Source organism: Onychomys torridus, chromosome 1 (assembly GCF_903995425.1).
Source record: "Onychomys torridus chromosome 1, mOncTor1.1, whole genome shotgun sequence".
Taxonomy (NCBI): Eukaryota; Metazoa; Chordata; class Mammalia; order Rodentia; family Cricetidae; genus Onychomys; species Onychomys torridus.
The window spans coordinates 140,073,688-140,087,925 of NC_050443.1; the positions used below are offsets into that span (position 1 = coordinate 140,073,688).

At 42.4% G+C, this 14,238-nt stretch overlaps 2 protein-coding genes across 2 annotated transcripts in view; one reads left to right on the forward strand and one right to left on the reverse strand.

Moving 5' to 3' along the window:
* The window catches only part of C1H9orf85 (chromosome 1 C9orf85 homolog), a 58,072-nt gene extending 54,778 nt beyond the window's left edge, over positions 1–3,294 (reverse strand). The window contains exon 1 of the mRNA XM_036207496.1: positions 2,978–3,294. Within this exon, the coding sequence (XP_036063389.1) occupies positions 2,978–3,079 (102 nt within the window). The 5' untranslated portion in view covers positions 3,080–3,294. The remainder of the gene's footprint in view (positions 1–2,977) is intronic.
* A 179-nt stretch (positions 3,295–3,473) lies between these two features.
* The window catches only part of Abhd17b (abhydrolase domain containing 17B, depalmitoylase), a 36,851-nt gene continuing 26,086 nt past the window's right edge, over positions 3,474–14,238 (forward strand). Inside the window, exon 1 of the mRNA XM_036207493.1 lies at positions 3,474–4,006. The gene's annotated coding sequence lies outside the window, so the exon portion shown is untranslated. The remainder of the gene's footprint in view (positions 4,007–14,238) is intronic.

Sequence of the window (14,238 nt, forward strand, 5' to 3'; positions counted from 1 at the left end):
CACTGGGAGCGGCCGCCAGGACAAGGAAGATGTAAGGTACCAGTAAGCCACGAGCCACGTGGCAAAGTATAGATCAATAGAAATGGGCTGAATATAAGAGTAAGAGCTAGACAACGGTAGGCCTGAGCTAATGGCCAAGCAGTTTAAATAATATAAGATTCTGTGTGTTTATTTTATAAGTGGGCTGCGGGACTGCCGGAGTTTGGCAGGACCGGGAAAACTCCAGCTACATATGCTCAAAAATTCCATTCATCCATTGATCCATATTCATTCCATTCTCTTAATTAAAAGAGAAAACGCAGCCCTTTGTGCCCTGTAATGGACTCTGGAACTCTCCACTCATCCATTTCTTGTCTTCTCATACATCACAGCGCCCTCTATGAAGGCCAGAGACCTTTAGGAAAGGCACCATGCTTGATATGTATCTCTATTTCTTAACATTTTTTTTCCAGAGCTGAGGACCGAACCCAGGGCCTTGCGCTTGCTAGGCAAGCGCTCTACCACTGAGCTAAAAATCCCCAACCCCAAGAACATTTTTTTAATGATATGCACAGCCATCTTGACAGGAATGTTAAGAGTAGACATAGTACTGAGTAAAAATGGCAGAACTAATGTGAGGTCTCTCTTCTGCTAAATCAGTTGCAGGAACTTCTGGGGAGATGAAGAAACAACAGGCCAAAGAAACAATTCTTCCTGGGTTGAGCTCAGTGAACCAGTGAGTTCAATTTTAATTATCATCTCACAAAAACATGGGCTATTTACAAGAGCAAGCACAACTGGTGTGCAGTTACCCAAAGAGAATATGTCTCTCAGCATCCATCGGCCAACCATGGAGAGCTTGCATACACTCAGGAAGAGGTGATGCCTCCTAAGTCCCTCCCCACTCCATGACAGACTATTAATGGGCCCAATCCTGTGCATGTGTCTCACAGGTAATCACAGGTGCCAAGGGTTTAGGAGGTCACTGGCCAGGTCACTCCCAGAAGATGACGTTCCACATTACCAGTGTTATTTTCATTACACGCCATCTCCTCTCCAGTAAAGGAAGCAAAGCTATTCAGACAGAATCAACAATGCAACGAATCTCAATTTAATGAAATTTAAATCTCTTTGGATAACTGTCTGATGGCATGGCTGATCAGTGGCCATAAAAATGGGCCTCAGAAAATGGGAGGTCACAAAGCCCGGTATGCACCACTTTACTGTTAGATAATGCTCATATTAAGTTGAAAGGTCCTTGGTACGCTGACCTGTTGGCCATTTGGAAGACTTGAGCAAGCTCCTTTCCTGTACTACAACATATTGAAATATGAGAGCAGACACTTTATCTAGATACACATCCTAATAAAACATCTAGCATGGCTAGGCACGGTGGTACACACCTCAGGAGACTGAGGTAAGAGGATCACTGCAAGTTCAAGTCCAGCCTGACTGTCTCAAAAGGGTAAAAACAAGTAGAGGCAGTGTGGGAGTAGAGGGAAGGTTCCCTAACGCTCCATTTCGTCTGACCAGTCTTGAATTTAAAAACTGTTTTATAGAGAGCTGAGACAACCTGGGGTCCTAGTTTTTTTTCCTCTCGGGAAAGAACTAATTGGTGTATCTCACAATTCTATTTAAATCAGGTCTAGTCTTTCTTTCAAAGCTCTCTACAGATGTTAAGATGCTACAGGGACAGTGGGAGGAGATCATACTCTCCTATCCCCACTGCTGTTTGGGCCAGACTGTGGAATGATCTACTTTTCTTTACCAACTTCTATTCCCTAAGTTCTTCTAGAACACAGGGAAAGTGGGTGGCGGGTTTATGGACCCAGTGCCTGCTAACCTAGCACGTGCTCTAAAGGCCTAACTTGAAATACCCTTCTTTACTCGTCTTCACTCTGCTGCTTGCCTTTCCCCTTAGCAACTTCTACTGAAATCAGTAATTACAGATCAATCTGCTTAATTACTGTCCGTATCACTCAGAGAACTACAAGCTCCATAAAGACAGAATCAATGTTTCTGAGCACTGAGCAACCCCCCCCATGGGTATAGAGCCCTGCACATGAAAGGTGTTTATTAAACATATGTCAACCATAGAAAGGGGGAAAGAGAGTACAAGTTACTATAAATAGATTGCTTTCTTACCGTTTTAAAATTAATCACTGCCGACCACCTGCTATGTCCCAGACTACTTACTCCTTTGTTAGCTTCAAAATACTACCAGATTTCTCATTTGAGGCTAAATCTCACAGAAATTATTAAATTACTTCAAGAAACAAACTTAGGAAATTGCATGAACTCTTGTTTATGTAAATATTAACTTTATCTGATGTAAAGTTGGACTCCAGGATGACTAAAGCCGATTATCTGTTCTCCTTACAGTTATGGGGAAGGGGATATCTATCCACAGAAAATCACTAGTCATGCATACCTCTCTTACCTCCACAGTCTGAATTTTCTTCCAGTTTACACAAATTCTGCTAAATTAAATAACTGTATAAACTTTCACAGAGGCCAAACAGTTTGCTCTTACAACCTCAACAAAACCTGAAATAACATTTTGTTGGTGAGGACAGTGATGTACTACTCCCTACAAGCCTATGGGCGTGGAGTTTTCGAAAAACAGTCGCTAGGCAGACATAGAGAAGAACTGCAAAGACACACTCGTGTAACAATCTTCAGTTTCCCGCTGCAGGGGCGTGATCCAGATGGGAGCATCCAAGGGCTCCATTGCCCCACCGGTACCTTAGGTTGGATGAAGGCTGCCCTGTCCAATCTTGGCGCCACTAGTGAAATGTGCTGACCATAGGATGTATTCACGGAACACAGCCAAGTCAAAGAAAGGGCGTGGGAAAAATATTTTAGACGGGGTTGCAATGCAGCCAAGACTAACTGGGCTGCAATCCACGCTCACCCTGGCCAACTTCTCTCATTTCCTCTCTCCCCTTCCAATCACTTTTTCCTGGAATCGCAGTCAGAACAACAGGCAGGAGCCTACCTTGGTCTGAACACTCTTATCGAACTTGTCATTTTTGAAGGTGAACGTATTCTGGTGCTTCTGAGGCCTGGACCGAGCCACGTTGCCTTTCTGGGAACTCATCACAGACTCACAAGCACCTTAAGTCGGTGCAGCCTTAATGTTACAGGGACGCGGAAAGAAACTCCCGCCCTAGATTGAGACTCCCCACTGTGACCCGGAAGAAGTTCTTCCACTCTTTCCGTCCCATTCCCGGGTCGGCCCACGTGACTTATCGCGGCGATCACGCTCCGCGGCTCGGCGCGGCGCCTCTCCGACCGCCCTCTTCGCGGAAAGCCTTCTTCTTACCTAGGGAGCAAGTCCGGCTTTCTTCGAATCTAGAATTCCCCCATTGGCCCGAACGCGGCTGTCCATCACAGCGGAGGGGCGGGAATCCCCCGTCCCTATTGGCTCTTCTTTTCCGCAGTCCCCGCCTCCTGCCGAACGCTCCCAACCTGTCCGCGGCTTGGTAGCGTAGCGACTCTGCTGCGCGGTTTGTGATTGGTGGAAGGTGGGCGAGGCCGGTACCCTGCCCGCCTGCAGCCCGGAGCCCCGGTCAGCCTCGGCGCCCTCCTCTAGGCAGTGACCAGCTCCAGCCCGGCCGCGCGCGCCGCTCGCTCCCCCGACCGCCCCTCCCGCGTCCTTCCCGGCTCGCGGCCGCGCGCTCCGCCGCCTGGCGGGCTCAGGAGGCGCGGAGGAAGGCGGGCTGCGGAGAAGCCACCGGCGGCCCTGCGCTGCGGACGGCGACCACGGCCGCGCCGGACCTCAGGCCGGAGAGCCCCGGCGGCGGCCGCCCCTCGCGCCGGGGCCGTTAGTCAGCAGAAGGCGAGCGCGCGTGGAGGGGCCCCCCACGAAGCGCGCCCGGCCACCGCAGCGCTCGTTCGCTTCCTCGCCGGGCCGGGCCAGGCCGGGCCGGGCCGGGCCGCGCGCGCAGAGTCGGCGGGCCGGCGGGCGGGCGGGCGGCGCCCCGCGGAGGACAGCGCGTCGGCGGCCGCAGCCGCCCAGCTGCAGGTGCGTGGGGCCGGGTTGCTGGGCCACCGGGGGGTGGGGGGGAGGTCGCCGCTCTGCGCCGGGGAACAGGCCGGGAGGCTCCGGAGAGGGAGGACCGCAAGATGGGGTCGGGCGCAGCTCCCCTCCCTGGATCTGGGCCGCTCGGGGGCCCTTAGCGCTCGGCTCGGTGGGTGTCCGGGTCCAGCCAGCCTCGATTTCCAATGGAGTCTGTCGGGAGCTGGAGCGGGGTGTCCCGCTCCGCCTGTCGCGGGAGCTCCTTTCCATGGCTTGAACTTGTGTCATCCGTGATTGGGAACTCGAGGAGGTTGGGTTTTGAATTGGAAGTTGGCGAGTCCTGTTCGAAATTGTGTTTTAATACTGAACCTGAAAAGTTGTGTCGAATTAGACCGTAGTGTGTGGAGGACGTCCGGAGAGTTTAACCTCGGCTTGTTTTTTTTTTTTTAAATAAAATAAAATAAAAAAATTAAAAAACGAAAACGTTCAGAGCCTTAGTCGAGGTGAGATTTCTGTCAAAAGCAGAGCATTGAGTTCCATCAACGGTGCTCTTGATTTTAAGGCAATATGAAGCAGATTTGGTAAGAAAAGATTAGGATAACGGGGTGCGGAAAGGGTGACCTTTAAATCTTGCCTTTGAGTTTATGAAAGGTATTCCTTATGCAGTATGTAGTGTTTGATCCCTAAGATAATTCATTTACATGTGTATAAATTCAGTGTATAAAAAGAATTTTGGACATCTCGGGCCAGCATTTGAAACTACCTACTGAGTCTTGAGTGGAGCATCAGTGCGGTTTTTGATGACATTCATTTGCTTACATTAACGGGGATTTTCGATTAATGAACATTTATTTTAGGGAGGATTTGTGTTCGTACATTTGGCGCATGAATTCAGCTGGGTAACATACCTCCTCGTAGCCAATGCAGTATTTTGAACATCATCACTATTGTCGGTGTCTATGCTTGTTACTGAATTTCTTTCGGGAGAAGGACATTACAAAAGGAAAATGATGAAGGCAGTCGTGTTGGAATTTGAAAAATGGATAAAATCTCTCTTGTGCCTTCGTTACTATTTCAGATCTAGGAGGAAAGAAGTAGCGCCCTGACCTCTCTTTTCTCCTAGTCTAGTATTAATAAGGTTAATTGGCAAGGATAGGATTAGATTTTCAGCAAGCTAGGCAGCTTTAAATTTGTCTCTTGGTGTACAATACCCTGGTTGATATGTGGCTTGTTTCCCTACGTACCATCACCCATTTTGTATGTGAATAAAAGGACAACTGAAAAAACGGACACATACAATCACCATGAAGTACTAGGACAAGATAATGTTTTTAGTGGCTTAATAAACCCAGTAGGATGAAGCAATTGGTGTCCTATTCTGTCACCAAATTGGTCTACAACTCCAGGAATGCTGTTCTCGTCTGAATCAGTTTCTACATTAGTAATATAAAACTAATGAAATGTGCCACCTGCTTAGGAGGAGCACTTGTTGCTCTTGCAGAGGACCTTCCCAGGCCCCACATGGTGGCTTATAACCATGGCTAACTCCCGTTCCAGAGAATCTGTCACCCTCTTCTGACCTCCATGGACACCAGGCCTGGTGCATATACATACATGCAGACAAAACATTCATACACATAAAAAGAAATCTAAATTTCTTTTTAAGAGAAGAGTACTAATTGTCAAACTTTTGTGTCTGTGTTTGTATTGGTGTTCTAACAAGTGTTAACAAGGAAATTTAGGGTTTATTAATTTCATTGGTTTATTTACCGGTAGAGTTCACTTCTACACTAACTTCAGTTTTCCTTGTGATTCTCAAATTAACATCTCCCTTTCCTACCCTGTTAGGGATCTCTCATATACATTGCCTTGTCTGTCCCAGACTTGTGAGCTGGAATAATGACTTTCTGGCTTTTACAGAATAAGACCAGAAAAATTAACTACTTAAATTGTCTAAAGTTAGACAATAAGAACTGAGACTTGAACCCAAATTTTTTGACTTGTCCTCAGACCTTGGTGTTGAAGCAGTCTTTCTTTAGTCTCTGTAAAATGACAATATAGCATTATCAGTGTGGTGACATAAAATGTAATGAGGATCCGTGTGCCTTTCATCTAGTTGGAGAAACGCAAGTGCAAATCGAAAGGATACTTTACCTGTATATTGTAAATTTTCCCAAGTCTTACGGTCTTTCTCCTACTCCAGCCATTAGCCTTAAATTGTCATGCCTCCTTGCTGTCAGTGTCCATGTAAACAGCATCCAGATCCCTGAGCATTATATCTATGCTTAAATATATATTTGTTTAATTTTGATGATCTTAAGTTATTTAAGCATGATGTTTATATCTTTCTGTAACTTGTTTCCTCAGTTTGGCCAAGATTCATCCATATTTTTCCATATTTGTTATGTTTTCACTGCTATCTCATACAAACAGTTCTATAGCCAACTATGTGTACAATAGCAGTCTCAAAATTATATTGCTCAGCGATGTCCTTGGTGTCATTTTGTAAATAAACCCTGGCATTTGCACAAGAAAATAGCTTAGCAACAGGTTTCAGAAAAGGTCTCACCGTCTTTGTTTTTTAAGACAGGGAGACCCTAAATAGGCCTTAAGCTTGAGATCCTCGACCGTAGCCTTCCCAGTGCTGGGGTTAGAGGCGAACACCACCACCACCAGCATGTCTTCCTGTATGTGTATTTAAGTGTGTACGAAATACGTCTCCAAGTGTTGGTGCTTGGCCCTATATCCTCTTTTTATTTAAAAAAAAAAAAAAAAATCTTTGAACAGTTTTTTAAAACTGCTCTTAGTAAAATACCAAAATAATTAAAAATGTGTATTTCACAGCTCAATACTAGAACAGCTACGCTTAGGTTTTGCTCACATCAACAGTATCAAAACCACCCAGGAGTTTGTTAGGTGTTCAGTGCCTCAGACCTTATCCCACTGGTTCAGATGCAGAAGGTTCATGGGGTTGCAGCATCCACATTAGAGTCTAGAAAACACTGCTAGATTCAGGTACTCCGCACCAGTGGGTAGCATCACTGTCAGCACACTTGCTGCCACTGCCCATTCCAATTGTTGTACTGAATTGCCTTCAGACACGAAAAGCAGCACTGTTGATGACAAGTGATTTTCTCTGCTTAAGGGTTGCCATGGTCATGGCAACTCTTATAAAGGAAAACATTTAATTGGGGATGTAGCCGGAAATTTTCCTGTGTCCTGCAGCTGCTCAGTTCCAAATAAACACACAGGGGATTATATTAATTATAAACTGTTTGGTCTGTGGCTCAGGATTATTGCTAACTAATTCTTTTATCTTTAATTAAGCCATTTCTATTAATCTATGTATCGCCACGTCTTTGTGGCTTTACACATGTTACAGCTTGCTTCCCTAGCGGCAGGTAGCACCTTCCCCAACTCCACCTCCCTTCTCCCTGTATCTTTGCTTGGATTTCCCACCTGGCTATAACCTGTCTTGCCATAGGCCAAGGCAGCTTCATTATTAACCAGTGGTAGCCACACACATTCACAGCATACAGAAAGACCATCCCACAGCATGATGGAGCTTATAGTTCAGAGGTTCAGTCCATTTTCATCATGGTGGGACATGATGGCATACAGGCATACATGGTGCTGGAGCTGAGAGATTTACATCTTGATCCAGAGGCAACAGGAAGGGAACTGAGATACTGGGCATGGTTTAAGCATATATGAGATCCCAGAGCCCGCCTCCACAGTGACACAGTGACTTCCTCTGACAAGGCCATACCTACTCCAACAAAGCCACACCTCCCAATAGTGCCACTGCCTGTGAGTTTATGGGGGCCAGTTACATTCGAACTACCATACTCTCTCTCCTTAAAGTTTGACCAAAACAGAATACAGTTCCCTTTTCACAAAAATAAATTATTTGTTATCACCTGTGTTAATATAACTAGGCAGTGAGTACATTTTTTGAAATATATGAACTTGGAGTTGGTCTTGTTTTTCCCCCCTCTTCTCCCAGTGAATGTCCAGTAGAACAGTTAAAACTCTTGGGACTTGGAGCAGCATTATCTTTTTGGCTTGTTTTGATTTGGTTTGATTGGAGAGGTGTAGAATCGGACTCATTGTGTATCCTCTGATGGCCTTGAACTACTGATCTCACCAAGTCTAGCACCACAGCATTATCTTCCTACAGGGAAAGAAATTACCTTCTTCTACCTAGCTTTTGGGTTAGTGGTGCCTCATTCATTGTACCTGAAGGCTGTCAGTAAGAAAGATTGCCCTCATTCATAAATCTATTCATAGATTACTAGACCACAGAGTATGAGCTTCTCTTTATTAGATAACTGCCAGTTTTTTGTCTGGAGTGGTTGTGCCAGTAATAGATGTGATAGGTTTTTCTACCTTATTAATACTTTAGACTTATTGGTTTCTGCCATTCTAAGGAAGATGGAATGGTACTTTAATTCCAGTTTCATTTACACCTCCCAATTATTTATATTATTATTAGTAATAGTGTGGCTTATTTCTTGGACATATGTATTCTTTTTCTGTGATTTTTTTTTTCTCAATTTTACTTTATTTTCTGGATAACATATTGGGGTTTTAAAGATACCTTCTTCCACTTTTTAGGGTGGCTTTCACTTTAAATATCATTTTACTAAGTTTTTAATTCAGTGATTCATTTAATGTTTTGAAATAGTCCTACTATGAAGCCTGGGCTGGCCTCAGATTAATAGCAGTCTTCGATTTAGCCTACCAAGTGCTGGGATTGTTACCACACCTGGTTTAGAATTTTTTATTTTAGTGTCAAACTTTTCATACTTTCATGTTTTCACACTTAGATCATGTGATAATTAGTGTTGTCAGCTTAACAGAATCTAGACTCATTTGGGAGATGGGCCTCTGGGCATGCCTGTGAGGGATCACCTGGGTTGTGTTAATGGATCCTAGAGCACCCATCCTACCAGCAGGTGAGACCACTCCCTAGGCAGGGTTTTGGGCTGTTGAACACAGCAAGGGAACTAAGCATCTGTGTGTTTACCTCTCTGCTTTCTGATTGTGAATGAATGCATTGTAACCAGTTGCTTTAAGCTCTTGACATCTTGACTTCCCACCATGATGGATGGACTATCCCTTAAACTGTGGACCAGAATTAACTTTCTCCCTTTTAGCTGCTTTTGTCAATAGTCCTTTACCACAGAAAAGTAAGATCTGGAATTCATGTGAATTTTTTTTTCTGTAATAAAAGACTTATGAATTAAATGTGTTCATTGAAAGAAACTACCTTTTTATTGAAACTGGCTTTTTAAATGTTTGTTGATATTATAGTGGTGATCATTGTATTTTGTTAGTATCCCGATATCGAAAATTAAAATTTGGCAACTCTTGGGCTGGATTTAAGACATGAGTTTTGTTCCAAGCACCCACATTGTGTGGCTAACAACTACCTGAAACTCCAGCTCCAGGGGATCTGACATCCTTTTCTGACTTCCATAGGTACTGTGTGGGTATAAGCATGAGCACAGATATGCACACATGTACACAGTGAATAATAACATTTGGTAGCTATTGTCATTGCACTATTTCTTTGAGAGGGAATGTTTCTTGGAAGCTGCAACCATTCCTTTAGAGTACAGATTGAACATCCCTAATAGAACATCTGCACTCTGAAAAGCACAACTTTCTTGAGTACTGGCACAATGGTCAAAAGTTTCAGATTTTTGGAGCATTTTAGGATGTCTGACTTTCAGGTTAGGAATGCTCAGCTAGTAAAATCTAAGAAAAATATTTCAAAATAGATTACTCATTTTACATGGTATGCTCAAGCTGTACTCCAAACCTTATGTTCCATCTTACACTCCATCTGGCTCATATTCAACTTCTAGATGCATAGAACATGGCAGGCACTTCTGTCACTGGTCAGTATCCAAATCCTTCTCGTTTCACAGTCCGCTTTACTTTTTATTTCATTTTGGTTAGGTTTTTTTTTTTTTTAAATAATACCCATAATTCTAGTCTCTGCTTCTTTAGAATAAAATGTCACAGTAAATTAAAATATTTCAGTGTAAGCTGGCTCAGATATAGGGCCTGTTTTGTTTCCTTGGGAACTATAAATAAAACAACGTTTAAACAATTTCTTCTGGACAGCTAAAGAGGAAAAGTGGGAGTGTGTCCACTGCATGTGTACTGTTCACTATCGTAGGGTTGATTTTGGTGATGGAGGGAGGCTCATGAGCAAAATAAATAAAGTTTTATTTATTCCCAGAACTTAACATCTAGCAGAGAATCACTGTTAATATGTATAACAAATAAAACATCTCATAATGTTAGAAAGTGATAGATATTTCAGAATAAGTAAAAGAGGGTCCAGGAGAGCAAAGGACACAATTTGACCTACTAAGTAGGGTGATCATAGTAGGTATCATTGAACAGGGGAGAATGAGCCAAGCCATGCCAGCAGTGAAGGAATCAGCTCTTCCGATAGTAGCAGAATGTATAAAAGTATGACAATGTAAGAAAAGTATTATTAAGATTAAGAGATAAGTAAAAGGACCCACTCCTCACTTTTTTCTCATGTGGAACTCTGTACTTTGTTTTCATAGTATATGTCACAGCTGATAATTATCTGCATCATAGTTAGATAAAGTTTATCTCAGCCCTTCTGAAATATTGATGGGAAGAACCAGTCAGTGCAGTACTGACTGTTTCATCAACTTACAATCACCTTTAAAACAACCTTTAAACCTTCTCGCATTTAGAAGTTACCCTTTACAGATCGGTTGAGAGTGTTTTGCATCTATACAGTCTCTTTGAATTAGAGCTTTAGACTGTATTGAAGGCATTAGCTTATTAATCACCGCACATCTCACTGTGATGAAAGCAGTAGGTATGTTTCATCCTGCACTTTAAAACTACTGAGGCTGCTGAATCACATAGTGCCATAAAATCAAAGGAAATTTGGATCACATTGGGTCATCTTTCTAGGTTTTTTTCTCCCTCCCTTTCTACAATATTGCTAAAATTCATTTAAAAGCAAAAATACATAAACCATAAATCATTAGGTTTAGCCTTTGGAAAATCACTAGGAAACATGAAATTAATAGTCTAGTTATATCTTTGTTTTCCATTTTTCCCTCATAGAGCTCCTCAATATTTGAGAAGTGTTAGAAATAATCATAGAGTAGCAAGCCTTTATTCTTAAAAATATGGTGTCTCTGGGGCTAATGAATTCTTTTTAGTATGGCTTTTTGGGGGAATTTCACATTTATTTTGAGGGTATATAGTCACATGAAATGATAGGAATCAGAAAATACATACAGGTTTGGGGTTATAATAGCTCATTGAAAGTAGTCTTGAATAGTCATGACTGGGCCCTAGGTATAATCCCTAGCACTGGGGGGTGGGGGGGGGGTGAGTATGATTGTATACTTAACTGTAGATCAAGATAAAGAATTGAAACAGCCTCATTGATTTGTTGTGAGTAATTCCTATAGGGCAAAACAAAAATAAATGCCTCCAGGAACAAAAATGGAAGGCTGTTTATCAGTCGGTTGTAATAAACTTGCTTAGCTTCGGAATTTAGGGTGTCCTTAAATATGCTTTGAAAACTGAGATAATTTGACACAGTTTGTGTAATAACCTCAAAGAATTCTGTCCCCAGATTGTGACCTAGATTTTGTTTCTGATTAGTATCTTACATCTTACACAGTATACAAAGATAACCCCTCCCCTCCCCTCTCTCTCCTGTTACTCCCCCCCCCCCCCTGTGTGTGTGTGTGTGTGTGTGTGTGTGTGTGTGTGTGTGTGTGTGTGTGTGTAAGTAATTTGGTAGCTTGTAGCTGAAATAATTCAATGAACCTTTAAAGGGGGGTGGGGGGGTTCTGGCTGTTTATCTCAAGCTTGCCTTGAGTCTTCCTGTCTCAGATATCCAAATAGCTGGTTACATTTTGTTTACCCAGTTTACAGGTTACATTTTACTTAGAGCTTAAAAGACTTCATTCAGTATGTCTGTTATTACTTAATGTTTAGAGCAAGAAGGTAGTATTAGTGAGGACTTCTTGTTCATAAAGGGCATTCTAGTATAAACCACTAGGGTACTTGCTTTATCATTTTATCTGTTAGGAACCATAAAACATTTTGTTTCATAACGTGGAAATACAAAAATCAAAGTGAAACTTTGAAGAGAGTTTCTAAAGCAGACAGTTCAGGGCAGATTTTTATTTTCCCTTGAGAAAGAAATAAACCTTACATAAGCTTTGGTGTGGGGGATGTAGCTAGAGTTTTCCTGCCTGGCCCACAGTCAGGACAAATCTCTCTTACATGGCGTGTGGCTTACCAGTGTCTTTACATGTTGCTTCTCATGGCGGCGGCTGGTGGTGTCTCCCCAGCCTTCTACTTCCCAGAATTCTCTTCTCTCTTGTCCCGCCTATACTTCCTGCCTAGCCACTGGCCAAACAGCATTTTATTTGTACAGAGCGATATCCACAGCACTTCCCCTTTTCTTTTTTTTTTTTTAAGGAAGGTTTTAACTTTTACATAGTAAAATTACATATAACAAAACAATTGTCAAGCAAGAATTACAGTTACAGTATTAAAGAAGATATCCTATCTATCTTATATTTGTGAGTCTAAGGTTTTATATCTAACTTATCTTTTATCATAACTGAGGAAATTATAACTATCTAGTCTTCAACCACATCAAAGGCCTCAGAAGGATATAATATTACCTGAGAACCGGGAGAAGGCTGTAAGCATTTTTCGGGAGTCTTGCAAGAGTAGACAGAGACAGCTGGCAGCCTGGACAGTCACCTAATGTTCCTTTGTAAAGTTGGGGCATTTGTCTTCAGCTCACAGGGCTAGAGTCTCTTGGTCACTTCTCTCAGTGTCCTGTAGAATGTCTGGCAGTTTCCTCTGCGAAGCAGGAACCTGAAGGACCATTTTGTCAAGCAAAGTTTAGTGGTCACCTTTCTATGGGTCCTGCATGTCCAGTCGATCAAGCAGTCCAGGCAAGAACAGTTTCTTGCCCAAATGGCTATTCTTGCCAAGGTGAAGATAAGATATGAAGTGTCTTCAATGCCCATCCTCCTCTCTGAAGTAAATTGGTGCTGCCAGGAGCAGACATGTCTCACTGTCCAGAAAGTCTAAATTTTAAAAATATTTTAAATGCCATATTCTGAAGGTCTTTGAAGTATTTGAAGATTACCTATCTATCTGAAATATCTCTGTGTATACCTAGAAGACTTAAAACATGGCTATGAGTATGATTATCACAGATGATTAATTATTAATCTATTTTTAATTATCCATTACAATTTTAAATGAGCTATACAAACACAATACCTTAAACACGATTAGAAATATACACACAGTATAACAAAATTAACTTTAAGTTTGTATCAATAGACTAAAATCTACACCAATGTAAAACATTTTAAACAAGTTGTTGCTCTTTAGAAGTAAGTTCCCTAATCTACGCTTTCATCCTATTATATCTATATCATATTCCCCTTTCTTCTTTAGAAAGAGATCTCATTTATAATCAACCCAATTAAAATAAAATAGTGGTTTTTCTCTGTCCCACACCAGAGGGCTCTTCTGATTTGGGACACAAGAAGCTCTTAACCTTTTCTTTTAGCAATATGTCTGGGTTTAGAGAAGGAGTGAGCCAATTCCATCTCCAAAGCCAGCTTGATAATTTTGGGAATTTGGGCGTAGTTTCTCTTACTACTTCCTGCTGGATGGGGGCGCTGTATCTTATGGGGATACAAAGAAAATTTTAGGATTATGGAGTAGTCCATTAGGATGAACCTCTGAGCCAGTTGTCTTGAAACCATTCTGGATGTCGGATCATCTGGGCCATGGTGTCATTGGAGACCTTTCAGGTGGTCTTGGCTGATCAAACCTGATATATCTTAATCTGGAACAAATCCACAACCTCTGGCTTTCTGTGGAAACAAAAGCAGAGACTCCTTTCCAAAGCAACATATCCTTATATACAAATTTCGAAGTCAAGGTACCTTTAAAATTTACATATTTGTTTAACTCAACAGCTTTTATGATCAAATCTTTTTCTGTGGTTAAAAATCCCAAAGACAACATAAACCAGATTCTCTGTGTAATATCCATCTTTGTAAGACTGAAACGCCCCTGTGGCTGCTGGCTCCGCCCACCTCAGCTTCCCAACATGGCGGTGGTACAGTTTACTGCCAGCTCTGGGTCTGGAGCCATGTGTACCATCAACTATCAGAAGC